Source organism: Nomascus leucogenys, chromosome 8 (genome assembly GCF_006542625.1).
Source record: "Nomascus leucogenys isolate Asia chromosome 8, Asia_NLE_v1, whole genome shotgun sequence".
Taxonomy (NCBI): domain Eukaryota; kingdom Metazoa; phylum Chordata; class Mammalia; order Primates; family Hylobatidae; genus Nomascus; species Nomascus leucogenys.
The window spans coordinates 53,247,626-53,264,422 of record NC_044388.1 but is presented as its reverse complement, the minus strand read 5'-3'; the positions used below and the strand labels follow the sequence as shown (position 1 = coordinate 53,264,422).

General features: G+C 44.7%; 1 protein-coding gene across 1 annotated transcript in view; it reads right to left on the bottom strand.

Annotated features, from left to right (window-relative positions):
* The window catches only part of CDYL (chromodomain Y like), a 65,068-nt gene extending 48,812 nt beyond the window's left edge, over positions 1-16,256 (bottom strand). Inside the window, exons 1-4 of the mRNA XM_030818374.1 lie at positions 16,155-16,256; positions 14,490-14,582; positions 13,937-14,092; positions 12,978-13,644 (exon numbers count right to left, since the gene is read on the bottom strand). Of these exons, the coding sequence (XP_030674234.1) occupies positions 12,978-13,644; positions 13,937-14,092; positions 14,490-14,582; positions 16,155-16,256 (1,018 nt within the window). The remainder of the gene's footprint in view (positions 1-12,977; positions 13,645-13,936; positions 14,093-14,489; positions 14,583-16,154) is intronic.
* Between the last annotated feature and the right edge of the window lie 541 nt (positions 16,257-16,797).

Below are 16,797 nucleotides of genomic sequence, written 5' to 3'. Positions count from 1 at the left end.
CACCAAAGATGGCCCTTCGGCTCTGACCCAGGCAGTCAACGGCTTCACTGGTGTAATTCTCAAACATGAATTTTATGACTGATTTCCCCTTTCATTACTTCAAACTCAGCAGTTCCTCCTCTCCCGTCGACTGCTTCTAAATATCCCCCCACTGCCCCTGCGGAATTAAGCATGCCACTTCAGAAAAAGCGCTGAAATGTGGCCTGCCTTTGTCACAGAATACATTTCTCACAATCAGCTGGGCAGCTGAGGAGACAGTTCAGGTCTGTCTCGTGGGAGGAGAGGCAGGCACCCACAGGCACATCGTGTCTGAAGGCTCAGGTCAACCCGGTAAGTTGGTTGACAGAGTGTCAAAGACCAATGAACACAGTCCTTTAGACCAACGAGAATTCTTGAGTGGGTTTAACATTCCTATTCAGTCTGGAGAGGGTTGAAGAGAACAGCAAGCCATGCGCAAACTCACTCGTGTCAGCATCCTAGTCACGTAAACCCAGGTTCAGTAAGATGGACACACGGTCACTGTGACAGCCATGTTACTACTGGGCTGGCTTTGTTTATCCAACGTGGACTCCTCTGACCTCGACAGTTCAGATCCCGCTGGGAGGAGAGCACTGGGCTGTCTGGGGCAGTGGCCGCCGTCCTAATGCTGTCTCTGAGCTCAGCTGCTCACACGGAGGCGGCCGATCACACAGGCACCTTGGAGGTCTTCTAGTGATTAAACGTCTCCATTTCAGTGCATGGACTCTGTGACAATTATTTCTCAGCTGGGGGTTGGGGTGGGGATGAGGGGGACACAGTGCACAGCTGTAGTCCAAGTGGCTAACACGGGTCCTAAGTACAACCTGTAGCTGTACGATGAGGCCCAAAGCCATTTACAGCTTTTCTCCTGGGAACATGCTCCCTCTCCTTGCTACACAGACATAAATAAGAACTTAAACTGCAGACAGAAATTACAGATGACCATGACTGAGGTAATTGGGCTGAAAGTATATTTGAGAACCTAGTATGTTCCCATTAAAAAAGTTCTTTTTAAGCACAAACACGTCTTAAATAATAAAGTAGGGAGGACAGGCCAGATGTTATATCATAAATAAACCTGATTGTGAAATGTTATCTTCCCAAAAGCCAGGGCAGGGAGGGGTGCGGTGAATGGAAGAATTGAGCATCAAATCCACTTGCTCGGGAGAGCAAACACATCGTCCAGAAAATAACCTGGAGTAACAAATACTTTGGAGGTAAGCTTTAAAATGTTTTCTCAGTATTTCCTATTAAGAATGCCTTGGCAGATGCCATTTATGATCCTAGACTGAGGGCCAATCACATCCAGGTCCGTTAATCACTGGAGGAGATGGGTATTCACTACATCAGGGTAACTACTTTTTAAAAAGAGACAGTTTATGTCATTCGGTGTCATCACTCCATGAGAAGCAGGGCTGTACAAGCATCAGTTTAGTATAATCTCCTGAACAATAGTCTGGCATCTGCTCTTGCCTTAGGGAATGCTACCCACAACCGCAGGGCTGAACTTTCAACACTGCGAGGGGCCCGGCCGGTCTGCAGACAGCGTGGCATGGCTCTGTCAACCACAATGCTTTTCAAACAGACCCTATCATCAGAAATGAGGGCTCTTTCTTGAATCTCCATTCTGCCAGGCTCTAAGCTCCTGGAAGTCAGGGGTTCTGCACTGCCAAGCTCCAGTCACACCTGCCTGCCGTGTGGTACATGTTTAACATGCCTATGAAGAGGCATGGAGCTTCCAGAAACTCTCCCAGGCAGAGGGCTGACGGGTGTATGGCATGGGACATACAGTGAATCCGAAACTAAAAGCAAGCTTTAAAAAGATGCCTCCAAACCCGAGGAAAATCTGTTTCAAGAACTCAGAAGCCATGGAAGACACTCAGGAGCCAGCAACTGTGCGGACACCAAGGAACGTGAATCAAGTACAGCAGACTCCGACTGCAGGGGCCGAGCACCCAAAATGCGAGAGGGGAGGTGAGCCCAGGCCTCCACTGGGGCCAGAGACTGCTGGTGAGAACGGACACAGAAGCTGTCTCCTCCCTCCAGCACCCAAGCCCTGGCAAGCCGCTGCGTGCATCGTGTGGGTTCTTTTATTACTTCACTTGTTGAAGTTGAATGAACCCTTTAAGGAGATTTTGCTCAGATAAAACAATATAATTTTCAATAGAATGCTAATTATCAAAAGACATTTAAGATGAACCATCAAAGAAGAAAACGCTTTCATCCACTCCACAGTTTAGTGGCCGCCTACCATGTGGCAGGTAGTAGAAAAACTAGGACGAAATGTCTTGGTTCCTACTCTCAAGAAGTTCCCTTGAGCACTGGGATGCAGCTGTGAAGAGGCATATATTAACCTCACTTAAAAGGACATGTGCACGTACAGCAGGGACGTGGCGCAGGAGCACAGGCCTGCTGACTCGTCTGATTTGGAGGAGGTCCCCTAAGTGCTCAGCGCAGCAGGAGTGTAGGAGTGCCTCTTGGTGTCTTGGTAATTTGTCCCGACTACCCTGACAAACCATTCTTTTTACTCGTCTTTTTAAAAGACAAACACTAATAATGGAAGCAGAAGGGATAAAAATTCCTCCAACAACTCACTCATGTACACGCAAATGTTAATGAAGCCCCTAATGTGTGTAAACAACTGGACTAGGCAATGTAGGAGATTCTTAAGACCATTAAAATATCTGCACAACACTTTTCCATTCTACCATTTAAAGTTTAAGTGAATTTGTCCATCTACTCTGGATCTTTGCCTGGATATTTTTAAAACATCCGATTTTATTTTTTCAGACTCTTTTAGGGAATTGGCTCCCATCCATCCAATCTAAGTACTCAAGCCACTTTAGTTAAGCCTTCTCCACCCAAGGCAAAAGAGCCTTGGCGAATCGGACTCCCTGGCACCCTCCTTCAAGGGGATCCTCATAAACAGTCCGTCTGTGTAATTAATGTGACTGATGTGTAAAAGGTGAGATATCAAACTAGAAAGGAGATAAATGCAGTGCCTAGCTCCCAAAGATAGGACTAGAAAAGGAGGAAGAACACCTATTGAAAAGGACAAAGCACAGAGCTGGGCACGGCTCAGTCTCCTGGTGAGCAGCATCTTGGGCACAGCTGTACTGGGAGGGTGACTGTGTACTGTTTCAGAGGACCACCCAAACGCTGGAACATGACATTAATTCAACGTATGATTGTCCAGGCCTGCTCAGTACCTATTGCTGTTTTTTTTTTTGAGACGGAGTTTCACTCTTGTTGCCCAGACTGGAGTGCAATGGTGCGATCTTGGCTCACCGCAACCTCTGCCTCCCGGGTTCAAGCGATTCTCCTGCCTCGGCCTCCCGAGTACCTGGGTTTACAGGCATGTGCCACCATACCTGGCTAATTTTGTATTTTTTTTTTTTTTTTTTTTTAGTAGAGACAAGGTTTTTCCACGTTGGTCAGGCTGGTCTCAAACTCTAGACTTCAGTTGATCCGCTCACCTTGGCCTCCCAAAGTGCTGGGATTACAGGTGTGAGCCACTGCACCCGGCCTCTATTGCCATTTCGATTGTTACTAGCCCTGGCTTTCCCTTGGGGTACCCTCTCATCCCCTTCCTTCTAGGTTACAGAGTTTAGATGAAGTTGACCTCACCCCTTGAAACGTAGGAGGAAGAGAAGCCCCTTTTCTGTCTGGTCAGCTGAGAGGCCAGAGTGGCAGCCCAGAGCTGCGGGGGCACCTTGCTTCCATGCGGGAAGGACTGGCCTGACTGAAGCAAGTGGAGGCTGGGGATGGGTGGGGTATGAGAATGATGGTAACTTCAGGCCACAGATCCAGCCGTGCCTGGATTTCGGTTCCACGAGCCAACAGATGCCATTTCATTTGCTTGTGTGTTTAAGTGACTGTGGGTTCAGTTTCACTCACTTGAGACAGAAGCGAAAGTCTTGAGTAATACCGTGTACTTAATAGAATCAATTACACTTACAAAAACTTCACTTATCCGTGTGACACAGTACAAAGAACTAAATGGAAGTCAGGAGTAGGTTCTAACGTAGAGTCTACTTTCCCGCCAATTCTGCTAGTGGTTTGATCAAATCACTCTCTTTCACAAGTGGCCTCTTCTGTAAAACAAGGATTCTCTGCAAGAGGAAGACGAATGTTGGAGGAACTTAAGACAGAACAAAGGCACCAGAAGAGCATGCTCAGAAGAGGTTAGAGAGCCTGTACCCTGTGTATATATAGCTGCTCTCAACCTTAAGGAACAGCATGCCATCGGAGGAATATTCCAGAAGGCCAGTACCTGGCTGCAGCAAAAACAATGCTAACAGGAACAGAGGAGACAAGGGGGATTTGTAACAGGGCTCAATTCCTAGTAGCACATGCAGCAACAAGAGCAAATTCAATCTGAAAATGTGATTTCCCCCCCTTTGTCCTTGTATCAGTTACAGTTCAAAAGGAGCAAGAACTATAGTTAGAAATATTCCTTTTATGTCATCTGACCTAAGAAATCTAAATTTCTTTTACATTGTACTTCATATAAGCCCAAAGTAATGAAATATACTTAGGTATATTCAAAACTGAGCAGGAACATAAAATTAATGCAAATTAATTAGAAGTTTTCTAGCCCCTTAAGGCAGGGCCTAGATAGTCCTACTTCACCCCTGAGTGGGGTGGGGAGGACCCTGAATCATGGACCTCTTTTGAGGCACTCCCTTTACAAGCATGAACGCCACAGCTCAAACATGCAGAGAAGATCAGTGTAGTCCCTGGGCAAGGACAGGTACATTCACGAAATGTTCACATTTTGGAAGTTAAACCACCCAAAAGAAAAACAGGCAAGTTACATATATACATATGTATCTATGTATCTATGTATCTATGTATCTATCTATCTATCTATCATCTATCTATATATCTCTATATATGTATATATGTGTATATATATACATATGTATCTATATATATGTATACATATATATATATATACGTATATGGAATTAACAGAAGAATGAATACAGTCAATTAACCTGCAAAAACAGTTTTCCTGTTTTAAAATTAAAACAATGAGATAGCATTTTCTCATCTGCCAGACACTGAAAAATAGATTAAAATGTTGGTTAAGAATAGGTAAATATGTACTCACAATCTTTTCAGCTTTTTTAGAGAGCAATTTGGCAACATCTATTAAAATTTTAAATCAATTACAGGCCTTGTGTTTTATCATTTACAATAGCAAGTTGCCAACTAACTCTCAAATAGTATAAAATGTATCCTCAAATAGGAAAAAAATGTATATGCTTATGTGTATGTGTGTATAAATATATACTTACATGGGGGAGAAAGAGGAGAGGGAAAGTAAAGGAGGCAAAATGTAAACAATTGGTGATTCTGGGTAAGGGATACTATATGGGTATTTCTTGTACTGGTCTTGCAACTTGTAAGTTTGAAATCATATTTATATAAAGTTTAAAACATAAAAAGAAATAATTTGAGTCTTAAAATAGAAAGTTCTCCAAGACATGATATTAAATGAAAAGAGCAAATGCTAAGAACAAATTATGTAGTATAATCTCATATAAAAGAGTATACATTCATAGAAAAAGATAGAAATGACACACATCAAACTACTGATGTTCTCCCTGGGGAATCTGGTATTCAGAGGGGGAGGTAATAGTGAACTCTTATATTTTGCTCAAAGTACTTCTAAATTACTTGTGCAAAAATGTATGACATTTATATATTCTGTTTAGAACAGGATGTGTGTTAACATTTCTGGAGCTGTGACATCAATAAACTTCATTTGCAGGGAAAAAACTCTCAAAGTCTGCAGCAGGGACTCTCAGAGTAAGAAGGAAAACACTCCTTGAGAAACCCTGGTTCCCTATCCAGACTGAGATGCTCACTGGACTCCACACAGCCCACACGTGACTCTTCCCCTCAGGACATGGCTGCTAAAGAGCTGGAGGGGTAGGCCGGGCGCGGTGGCTCACGCTTGTAATCCCAGCACTTTGGGAGGCCGAGGCGGGCGGATCACGAGGTCAGGAGATCGAGACCACGGTGAAACCCCGTCTCTACTAAAAATACAAAAAAATTAGCCAGGCGTGGTGGCGGGCGCCTGTAGTCCCAGCTACTCGGAGAGGCTGAGGCAGGAGAATGGCGTGAACCCAGGAGGCGGAGCTTGCAGTGAGCCGAGATTGTGCCACTGCACTCCAGCCTGGGCGACAGAGCGAGACTCCGTCTCAAGAAAAAAAAAAAAAAAAAAAAAAAGAGCTGGAGGGGTTCATTCCCTAAACTTCTGACGGGAATCAGAATATGCGATTCCAAAATATGCCACTTTTGAATACGGATTATTTTTAGCTAAAGGCAACTGAGAAGCAACAGATGCAGAAAGAACTCTGCCCTCTCTATTTCTGCCTGAAAGGGCTTAAATTCCTATCTGTAAAGGTATTCCCACTTTCCTGTACCAGGAAAAGGAAAACAACTCATTACCAGAGAGATGAAACTGGGCCAAGACTGTATCAACAGACCTTACTAAACAACATTTGTCTTCCATTAGTTTCCCCGTATATCTACCTCCCGACATTTTACCACCCCCAAGAAGCCTAGAAACCCCACTTTCTTTTGTCTAGGAACTTCTCCACAATGTATCACCCTTTGTTAAAATGGTATATAAGCTCTCAAGCCTAACCACTTCTTTGGGGTTTCCTCTTTTGTGTGGAGACCTCTTGGGCACATAAAATTTAAAACACCAATTAAATGTATATGTCCTTTTCTCCTGTTAATATGTCTTTCACCACTGTAATTCACAGGCCCCAGCCACAAACCTAAGAGGACAGAGGGAACACTCTCCTTCCTCTTACCCTTTTTTGGCTAGCTGAACTTGTTATATTTAATTCATTTTTACATAAAACAGGAGATGATTACAAAAGGGGAGCTGATGCTTCAAAGAAAACTACATTGAATGATTTGGAAAGGCTCTAGACTAAAAACTATTGTCGAAACCAGGTGTGAGAAAATGAGAAAAATCTAAAAAGGCTAGGGCTATACTCAGATTTCGAAGTACACCTAACTTTTGCTCTACTTTGAAGAAATCTGAAGTGGTAACAGTAAGTGATACATTATGAGCATGCTTTACACAAGACAGGACTCCAAGCAATGAATTCATGTTCAAAAGTCCTTGGCTCTTCCAACACGTGGCAAACGCAAGCGCTCCCTTGGAAAGGGCCTTGGTTCGACTTCAATGATTGGAAAATAATGCACATTTACCAAGTTTTAAAATAAAATCATTATGGTGTGCATGTTTTTAAAGACTCCTGGGAGTAAGCAGACTGGCTCCAGCTGGACAAGAGCATCTTCTCTACGGGCTCTGTGCCTGAAACTCTGCACTAGAATTCTTAAGCACACGCAGGTTTGAGGACCACTGTGCTCACTCTGAGGAACTAAGGAACCCACCTGCTGCTGCGCATCACATCATTCTGCCTGAGGATACCTATTAAATGCTTAGAAAGGAGGCAGGCTGTGCATCTGCTTGTCTCAAAGGACTACTCCTCTCGTTTGATTTTTAGCTTCTGGACCCTTTCCTTGTGTAAGTGGGTTTGCTCTTGAAAAGAATAAGCAAGATAACACATGTGGAAGCCTCTAGCATGGACCCACTATACAGGACAGGTCAATCATTTGTGGGGTTTCAAACTGAAATCTTTCTTGATCAAACCCTCAAACACACTTCTCATTGCCTGTTTGCTGTAACTTGACTTCAAATGTCTTCTCTTTTCAAGTGGAGGTTTCCTGCTGTGGCCCCAGGGAATAGCTGCTACCTCTGGGCACTGGTCTGCTGCCTTTTCGTTTTTTTTTCTTTTTGAGACAGGGTCTTGCTCTGTGGCACAGGCTGGAGTGCAGTGGTGCAACCATAGCTCACTGTAGCCTTGAGTTACTGGGCTCAAGCAATCCTCCCACCTCAGCCTCTTAAGTAGCTGGGACTACAGGCGGCATGTAGTCACCATGCCTGAATTTTTTTTTTTTTTTTTGGTGGAGACGGAGCCTTGCTCTGTTGCCCAGGCTGGAGTGCAGTGGCGCGATCTCAGCTCACTGCAACCTCCACCTCCCGGGTTCACACCTTTTTCCTGCCTTAGCCTCCTGAGTGGCTGGGACTACAGGCGTCCGCCACCACGCCCGGCTAATTTTTTTGTATTTTTAGTAGAGACAGGGTTTCACTGTGTTAGCCAGGATGGTCTGCATCTCCTGACCTCCATGATCCGCCTGCCTTGGCCTCAAGCCTGGATAATTAAAAACAAACAAACAAACAAACAAACACCTTCAAAACCTAGGAAAACAGTTTTTATTTTTATAAAGATGGGGTCTTACTATGTAAACTCCTGGCCTCAAGCCATCCTCTAACTTCAGCTTCCCAAAGCGCTGGGATTACAGGTGTGAGCCACCACACCTGGCCTGGTCACCTGATTTTTTAGTCTTCACTGGGGTTAAGTTCTAATTTCTGAGACTAAATCATAAAAGGCCCTAGAAAGCCCTGGGGCCTCTTCCTAGAGGGCAGCTGTGCCTCTTATGCTTCCCTGATAATCGCAGAGGAAAGGGAGATGGATCATCTACTCATATTCTTACCAAGAGGAAATCACTCCAGCTCCTCAGAAGCAGCCAGGTTTTCCTCAACACCTTCTCTTAGGAGTTTCCTTTGGCTGAAATGTTCATGAAATGCAAGGTGTGCTAAGGTATTACTTCCTCAGTCATTTTCCTACTAGGTCTGTTGGCTTCAATATGAAATCCAAACACCAACCCTATGTCATAACACTGATAAGGTTTACACCTATTTGTTTTAAGTTTGCTAATTGCATTTTCTGAAATTTCATACTTATGGAATGATGATGAATTATATGTTTGAACTCATGAAAGGTATAGGATTAATTCATTAGGGAATTAAAAAAGCAAGAAATCACCATTAAACATTGATAAAGAGAAAGAAGACAGCTAGCTGCATCACCTAAATTTTAGAATTTCTCACATTTCTGAGTGAAATAATATATTCATTTAAGCCTTTGTGTCATACTTAAAGCAATTAAAAAGCAAACACATATATGGTTATTCTATAAAAATAAGTAAGTGTGTGTGAAAATACTCCAGAAACATTCATTCTTTGGGTTCACAGATATTCAAATATCTGTGGTTTTTGGTGGCAAAAATATCCCTTCAGTACACGATTAATGTTTTGAATAGGGGATGGTTCGTTTCCCAATGACTCTACCAGTATCTACTTCAATTAGTTTTAGAAAAACAAATCAGTTTCCTCACATAGCTCTAAAATTAATCTGGAAGTAAAAGCAAACAACGGCTTAAAAAGTGTCTGAGTGTGGACCAACAGCCTAACAGAGCTTCAGCGCGGCTTCTCCTCATTCAGGAAGGATGTGCCAGAGGGCGAATGAGGGCTTTCTGGAATGTCTGTGTTTCTGGCCATATACGTTGTTATTTCAATAGCATTTCCCCCCTCCTGCTCTCCTTCCCTCCTCTCTGAGCCAGAGATCTGGGCCACAAATGACTCCTTCCAACAACCCTCGTCTTCCATGCGCACCCATTCTACTGGAATCACTCCACCCACAAGTACTTGCGGAGCACCGACTACATGGCAGGCACCATTCTGGGCACAGTTTGATTTAGTCTGGAAAAATAAAATGCTTTCTTGGAGCTTACGTTCTAGCAGAGAGTATAACAAAGCTCTTCTCTGCACAGGGACCAGGGAGGGCAGCGACAGCACTGACCCTCCCGAATCCGCAGGAGGCCTGCAGTCAGGGGCTCTGCCAGCTTTGCAGTTGCTTTTCTTCCAGAAAGACTTCCTCCTTGTTAATCTGCAAGCCTGATATAGATGAACGCCGCAGGGGATGTCATTCACCACTGTCCTAAAAATGCTCCCTAATGGCTTCTATTTTCTTCTAACTAGAGATTATATTCTCAGCAGTATACAGGGGTCAGGGCTGATCTGACCAGGGCCCAGGCAGAAGTGAGAGAGGGGTAGAGATCATAGCTTTGGAGAAAAATGATGGTGAGGGCCCTGGAAAAATACTCTTATTCCCACCCCAACCTCCCAACTCCACAGAACAAGGTAAAATAATTCAAGACTCTATGCTTATACATCCCTTTTGGTTTAACCAATGCCACATGTGTGGATGGATATTTTTTAGAAAGGAAGTCACTAAATCCTAATTTAAATGGAAGCTATTACCTTCCTTATATAAGAAATATAGAGGAATGAAGGTTCTTCTTGCGAATTGTTTCACATGTGCTGAAAGCGGAATGTGGATCTGGTGAGGGCTGCAGTTCATTTTGAAAGAACTAACACACGAGAGGGAACTAGCAAGACTGCATTGGAGGTGGTCACCAACCAAAACTGGACGTGCGGGTTAAGGACTAGAGCTCTTAACCTTGCCGGCGCAAAGTTTTGAAAATCAAGGGTTCCCACAACAATAAATGTATATATATATATACACACACACACACACACACACACACACACACACACACACACACACACACACACACAACTTTTGTGGACAAAAAAAGGGGCTCACAGATCTAGGGCCTCCTAAGAGCAGAGATCAGGTGTCCTCTCTGTAAAGAGCCAAGTAGGTCAGATGCAGTGGCTCCCGCCTGTAATCCAGCATTTTGGAAGGCCAAGTCAGGTGGATCACTTGAGGCCAGGAGTTTGAGACCAGCCTGGCCAACATGGTGAAACCCTGTTTCTACTAAAATTACAAAAATTAGCCGGGATTGGTGGTGGAAGTAAATGAATGGATAGCTCCATTCATTCATAGTAATGGATGGTTAGCTGTGTTCCAATAAAACTTTATGTATGAACACAGAAATCTTAATTTCTTATATTTTCACGTGAGTAAATATTCCTCTTGATTTTTTTTTTTCCAAACATCAGGAAATGTAAAATCCATTCTGAGCTTGCAGGTCATACAAAACCAGGAGGGGGGCAGGGCCAAGCCCACGGGCTATAGATTGTCAGTCCTTTTTGGTAGCACTACAATCCAGCACCATGCCTGGCCCCCAAGTCATCAATGAAGACGGAGGTGCTTATCTGTCCAGGAGGCAACAAGCAATGCTGGGAAGAATGCCAGGGAGGCACTAAGGCACACGCTCTGGTTCCCCTTCTGGCTTCAGTTCTCTCCATGAACATCACCTTCTCTCTGGACTCGACTTCCCTAACTGCAAAATAGAGTGTGCTATTAAGTGAGTCCCTTCTACATCTGAACTTCTCTGATTCCTCACATAACTAAGAGAAAACTGTATCCATGAGGTCAACAACATAGGAAGTCAAACCTGCAAACAAGTTCATAAGCTCCAATGGAGCCGGAAAAGGCACCGTTTGGGTCAAGTGTGTATCTGAAAAACATTGGCAAGATGGCAATTTCCTGTCAAAGGGAAACCCCAGATTTCAGTTCATATTCCACTTCTTTGCTACACAAGGGCCTGGGCCAAGGAGAAAACCTGTTGAATGCACCACAGGAGGATGGTTAGAATGTCTTAGTGAACACTTCTCTTTAGAGGAAAGTAGCTCCCCAAACAAACCAACACCCTTGTATTTTGTTTGCTATTATTCTACTGAGCTTGGGCTGGAGGAGACACACACAGGTAAAGAGACAATTTTTTTTTTTTTTTTTTGGGAGATGGAGTCTCACTCTGTCACCCTGGCTGGAGTGCAATGGCACCATCTCAGCTCACTGCAACCTCTGCTTCCTGGGTTCAAGCGATTCTTGTGCCTCACCCTCCTGAGTAGCCGGGATTACAGGTGCGCGCCACCGCACCTGGCTAATTTTTGTGTTTTTCGTAGAGACGGGGTTTCACCATGTTGGCCAGGCCGGTCTTGAACTCCTGACATCAAGTGGTCTGCCCTCCTCGGCCTCCCAAAGTGTTGAGACTACAGGTGTGAGCCACCACACCCGGCTAAAGAGACAACCTTAAGACTACAACTCAGAAAGGAGACAGAGGAGAGGGCCAGGTGGCGGGGCGCCCCTGAGCAGATGGAGAGGTGGTGGGACGTGCGGCCCTGGTGCTGACAGAGAGAGCAATGCTGGGCAGGGGATGGCCGGTCGCAGACACACAGGGCACACCTGCTACTGAAGGCAATGGGGTGGGGGCACCAGTGGACACCACCCTCGTCCAAGAATGACTGAAAAGGGATGGGAGCTGTCAGAAGGCAGGAAGCAGGAAGTCCTATTAGAAAGCTCCAGCAGGTGAGAAGTCATGAGGACTTGTAAGAGAAAACTGCGGCCGGCACAGCACGGCAAGTGAGGAAAAGGAAGCCACCCGTGTGAACTCCCAGTTGTGCTGTCCTGGGAGATGGACAGGTCATGGCACAACCAAGGCAGCTGCAGAACCCAGGAGCGGGGCTGGGTGTGAGAGTAAAACAGAGGACACCACTGGCGCCAGGCAGACTTGGCTCTGACGGGGGGAGCAATGGCACCTGCACTGCCGATCACAACAGAGAAGCGAGCCCGGCTCCCGAAGGCTCTACTGGGTTAGCCATGCTCCCACTGAAAGGCATTCCTGGGTATTCAAACGGATGAGCAAAATAAGAACCAGCACTTCTGTATCAATGCTGGCCACACTTAGAAAAAAACGCTTAACACGAGACAAGACTCAGCACTTAAGAGGTGAAGAACGGTAGACAGCTTCAGAAACTTGCTGTAAAAACTTACTCACCTAATAACCTAGTTAGAGGGAGATACTGTTTAAAGCAAGTCAGTGTGGTAGCACAGTCTGTGGATGGCGAATTACACAGAGACAACTAGTGCCGAATTAAGAGAAATATCAAAGGCTTCACGCGAAGAAAGGAGAAGCTGGCAAAATCTCTGCAAGGCTCCAGCAGATGCCGTGAGAATCCGCGGACTCTCCATAGCTCAAGGCCTGATCTCTAGAGAAGGACCCACGCCCTCTGGGATCACCACGGAGCCCGAGGCAGCTCTCTAGACACTCACCTTTCCCGTTAACGGCTAAGCCTGTGGCCATGGCTGCAGTCACAGGGCCGGGCACCTGAGGCACTAGCGGGTGTATCCTGGGCCTGCTCCCCATCCTGGCCCTCTCGGCACCGGGGCCCAATAAAGCTCCGACCGGCTTTTCCGCTGCCACTTCGGGTGCCACTGTGTCCTCCTGACCCTGCTCGACGGGGTCCAGTTTCTCGGGGCTCTCACTCTGAAAGCCGTCCACTGCGGTCCTGCTCTTAACGGGGCTCTTAGGCACGAGGATCTTGATACCTGACTTCGCTAGGTCCATGTTCTTCCGGCTGGAGAGAGATGGAGCTGTGTTCTTCCTGAACTTCTGGCTGGCAGCAAACAGCTGGCTGTTTTTGGATTCGTGGTCTTTCCCAATCACGAGTGCCTTAGGAGAGGTCTTAGAAAAGTTGCTGTTGGTGGATCTGGAGATTTGTTTCCTAGCATTGTTGGGAGAGGTCCTGTTTGTTCTGGTCAATGTGCTCTCCTTCTGCTTCTCCGTGTGGCGTCTGTTGAAGTCGTGGATGTATTCCTCACAGTTCACCAGGTGCTGCTCCGGCTCCCAAGTGTCGTCCTCGCTGTCGTAGCCTTTCCACCGAACCAAATACTCTGTCTTCCCTTTTTTATTTTTCCTTTTGTCAACAATCCTTTCAACCTGTTTATAAAAGGAAAAAAATAGTTTTAAAAAAATCAAAATTTGGGGGTAAAAGTGCAAGTTTCATTAGGAAATATCAAAAATAGCAAAAACCACGATAGATTATAAAAATGATCTCTTCTGCAACCTCAATAAAACAGTAATAGGCCATTTGGGGTGTAAGCAATTTCCCTGAAAGTAAGTCAAACAAGATGCTAAATTTTTATGCTGAAAACTTGTGGATATGCATTAGGTGACTTATGTTTCTTGTGACTGAAAGGGGCTCTCTGCTATTGCTGTGTTGAAGCCTGACCACCGAGTTGGTTTCCACACTCATGGCTGGAGCAGCTCGAGGCATCTGCAGCTGTGCCTGGTCATCCCAGGGTTCCAGCAGCGGGCACCCAGGCAACAGCCTGGAGTGGTGACGGCAATGAGCTACAAGGGGCAGAGAACCTTCTGTGGTGTGAAACTGCCATCAAAGAAACATATGATCTGTATCACAAGTATCATTCAGAAGCACTCAATTAAAACTAAAAAGGTCAACAGAGAACATCATATTTGATTGTAATAAAACAGTCTACAGCGATCAGGTTACTTTCAGATCTTGGTTTTAATTAATTTTACCCTAACATCTTTCAATGGAGATGCTGTTAATCGTTGAAATGGATGACCAATACATTCTGGATCAAATTTATCAGTTCACACAACCCTGCCTTGTAAGCATGTTTTATCACTGTGACAAATTCTACTACCTTAACATCCGAAGTATAAATGGAAGAGAGATCTTCCACAACTCACATGAACAAGAATTATGCGACACAGTGCCTCCATGCATTACTGGAGAAATATCTAGAATCTGTTGTTACATCTGCAGTTGTTATAAAAGCATCAGCTTCCATCCTGGGAGCAGCATGTGACACTGTATCTTGTGGGCAGAGGCCTGCAGCCACGGAGTGGCTCTTTAATTAAGAACGCAAAGGTCTGCACCTATCAATTATTAAGAACATCAGTACATTTCTGGCAGTTACAGGTAGGTCAGACGACACAATGGCATGCCTGGTTCTCTAACATCCCCAAATACTCGAGCCTAATGAGTAGAAGTGCAGATGATGGTAGAGAACGGGAGAATACCCCATCCCCATCATTTTCTCTGCTCTCAAAGAAACAAAAAACTCTCCAGTATATCTACCTGAGATACAGAAAACTGAAGCCGTTAACTACTGAACAGCCTAAAATTAAATACAAATTATTGCTTCCGAGCAAAAAGGATTAGGAACAGCAAGACCTTAGCTCATCATAGGTCCAATTTCACATAGATCTAACCGATCTCCACAGAGTCAGAATTAATGTCAGGTCAGCAAGTGCGAGTCCAAGCAGTCCGTATCATAGCAAGGAAAGCTTTTGAAAGCGATTTTTCCCCTGCTCCTTCACTTGTGAATAGTTGTGTATGAGGGTGTATTTCAATTTAAGTAGAAGACATATTTCTGGAAAAGTCCATATAAATGATGTTTTTGCAGAAATAGTTTAAGAGTTTTAAATGAAAGGGGGCAAAGAGATTATGTCTTGTAGGAAAGCTATGTTTAATGTTCCCCCTCCTCCTGCCCAACCCACCTTAAATCAATGTCCGCTCCAGAAGGGGGCAGTATACTAAACCAGAGTACTCCTGTTTGCTTTCCTCCGTTTCCTTAGAGCCGAGGCAGGAGCCTGGTGGAGCACAGCGCATTTCTTTCCCCTCCCTCCTTAACCATGTACCACTGGTTCCTCCAGGGCCAGCATCCCCGGGGACCTGCAGCTGCCAGGCCCCAGGCAGATCCTGTCCCTCCCTCCTCAGGAAATTGAGCAAAGAGGAAGAGCAACAGTAGCCTCCACAGCTAAGGGTAAGTGTGTGCTCCGTTTTTAGGCATACTCAGTGGCCAGACTGAGTATACATAAGGAAGTCATAGTGGATACATTAGACCAGGAGTTGGCAAACTTTACATAAAGTACCAAAGAGTAAATGTTTTAGGCTTATGGGTCATCTGGTCTCCCAATCACTGTAGCAAGGAAGTAGCCAGACACAATATGTAATGAACGAAATGGCATTAAACAAAGACAAAAACAAAAAAACCCTCTATCTATGGACACTAAAATTTGATTTTTATAACTGTCACACATCATAAAATATTATTATTCTTTTGATCTTTTTCAGCTAGTAAAAAAATGTGGGCCGGGTGTAGTGGCTCACGCCTGTAATCCCAGCACTGTGGGAGGCCAGGGCAGGCGGATCACGAGGTCAGGAGTTTGAGACCAGCCTGGACAACATGGTGAAACCCTGTCTCTACTAAAAATACACAAAATTAGCTGGGCATGGTGGCGCACACCTGTAGTCCCAGCTACTCAGGAGGCTGAGGCAGGAGAATTGCTTGAACCAGGAAGTGGAGGCTGTGGTGAGCCAAGATCGAGCCACTGCACTCCAGCCTGGGCGACAGTGCGAGATTCTGTCTCAAAAGAAAAGGAAAAAAAAAGGTATGAAAACCATTCTTTGAGTTAACCGGCAGGCAGCCATAGCTTGCGATCTCAGCATCAGACTGTGAAGGAGCAGTAAGGCATCCAGGGCAGGCAAACTGCTCCATTAATTCTTGTGATGGAAACATTATGCGAGTCTGACAAGGAGATAACTCTGCACCCAACAACAGCAGAATATACATTCTTCTCAAGCACACACAGGATACTCACCAGCACAGACCATATGCTAAGTCTTAAGATAAGCTCAGTACATTTAAAAGGATTGCAATCATGCAAGTTCTATCTCCAAATGGGGATGATACTGAAAATAACAAAAAAGTTGGGAAAATTCATAAATATGCAGAAATTAATCCATGCTAAATAATCAATGGGCCACCTCCCCCCAAAATGTCTCAGGAGAAGCTGGAAACCACAACATACCAAAACTTATGGAATACAGCAAAAGCAGTGATGGGAGGGAAATTTCTACCAGTGAACACCTTCTAAAAAGAAGAAAGAAGAAAGACCTCAAATCAAAAACCTAACTCTTTATCTTAGGACACTGGCAAAAAAGGAAACTAAACCCAAGGCAAGCAGAAGAAAAGAAACAATTTATAACTTAATAAACTGAAAAGCAGTATTTTAAAAGCAACAAAACCAAAAGTTTCTTTTAAAAAAATTAACAAAATT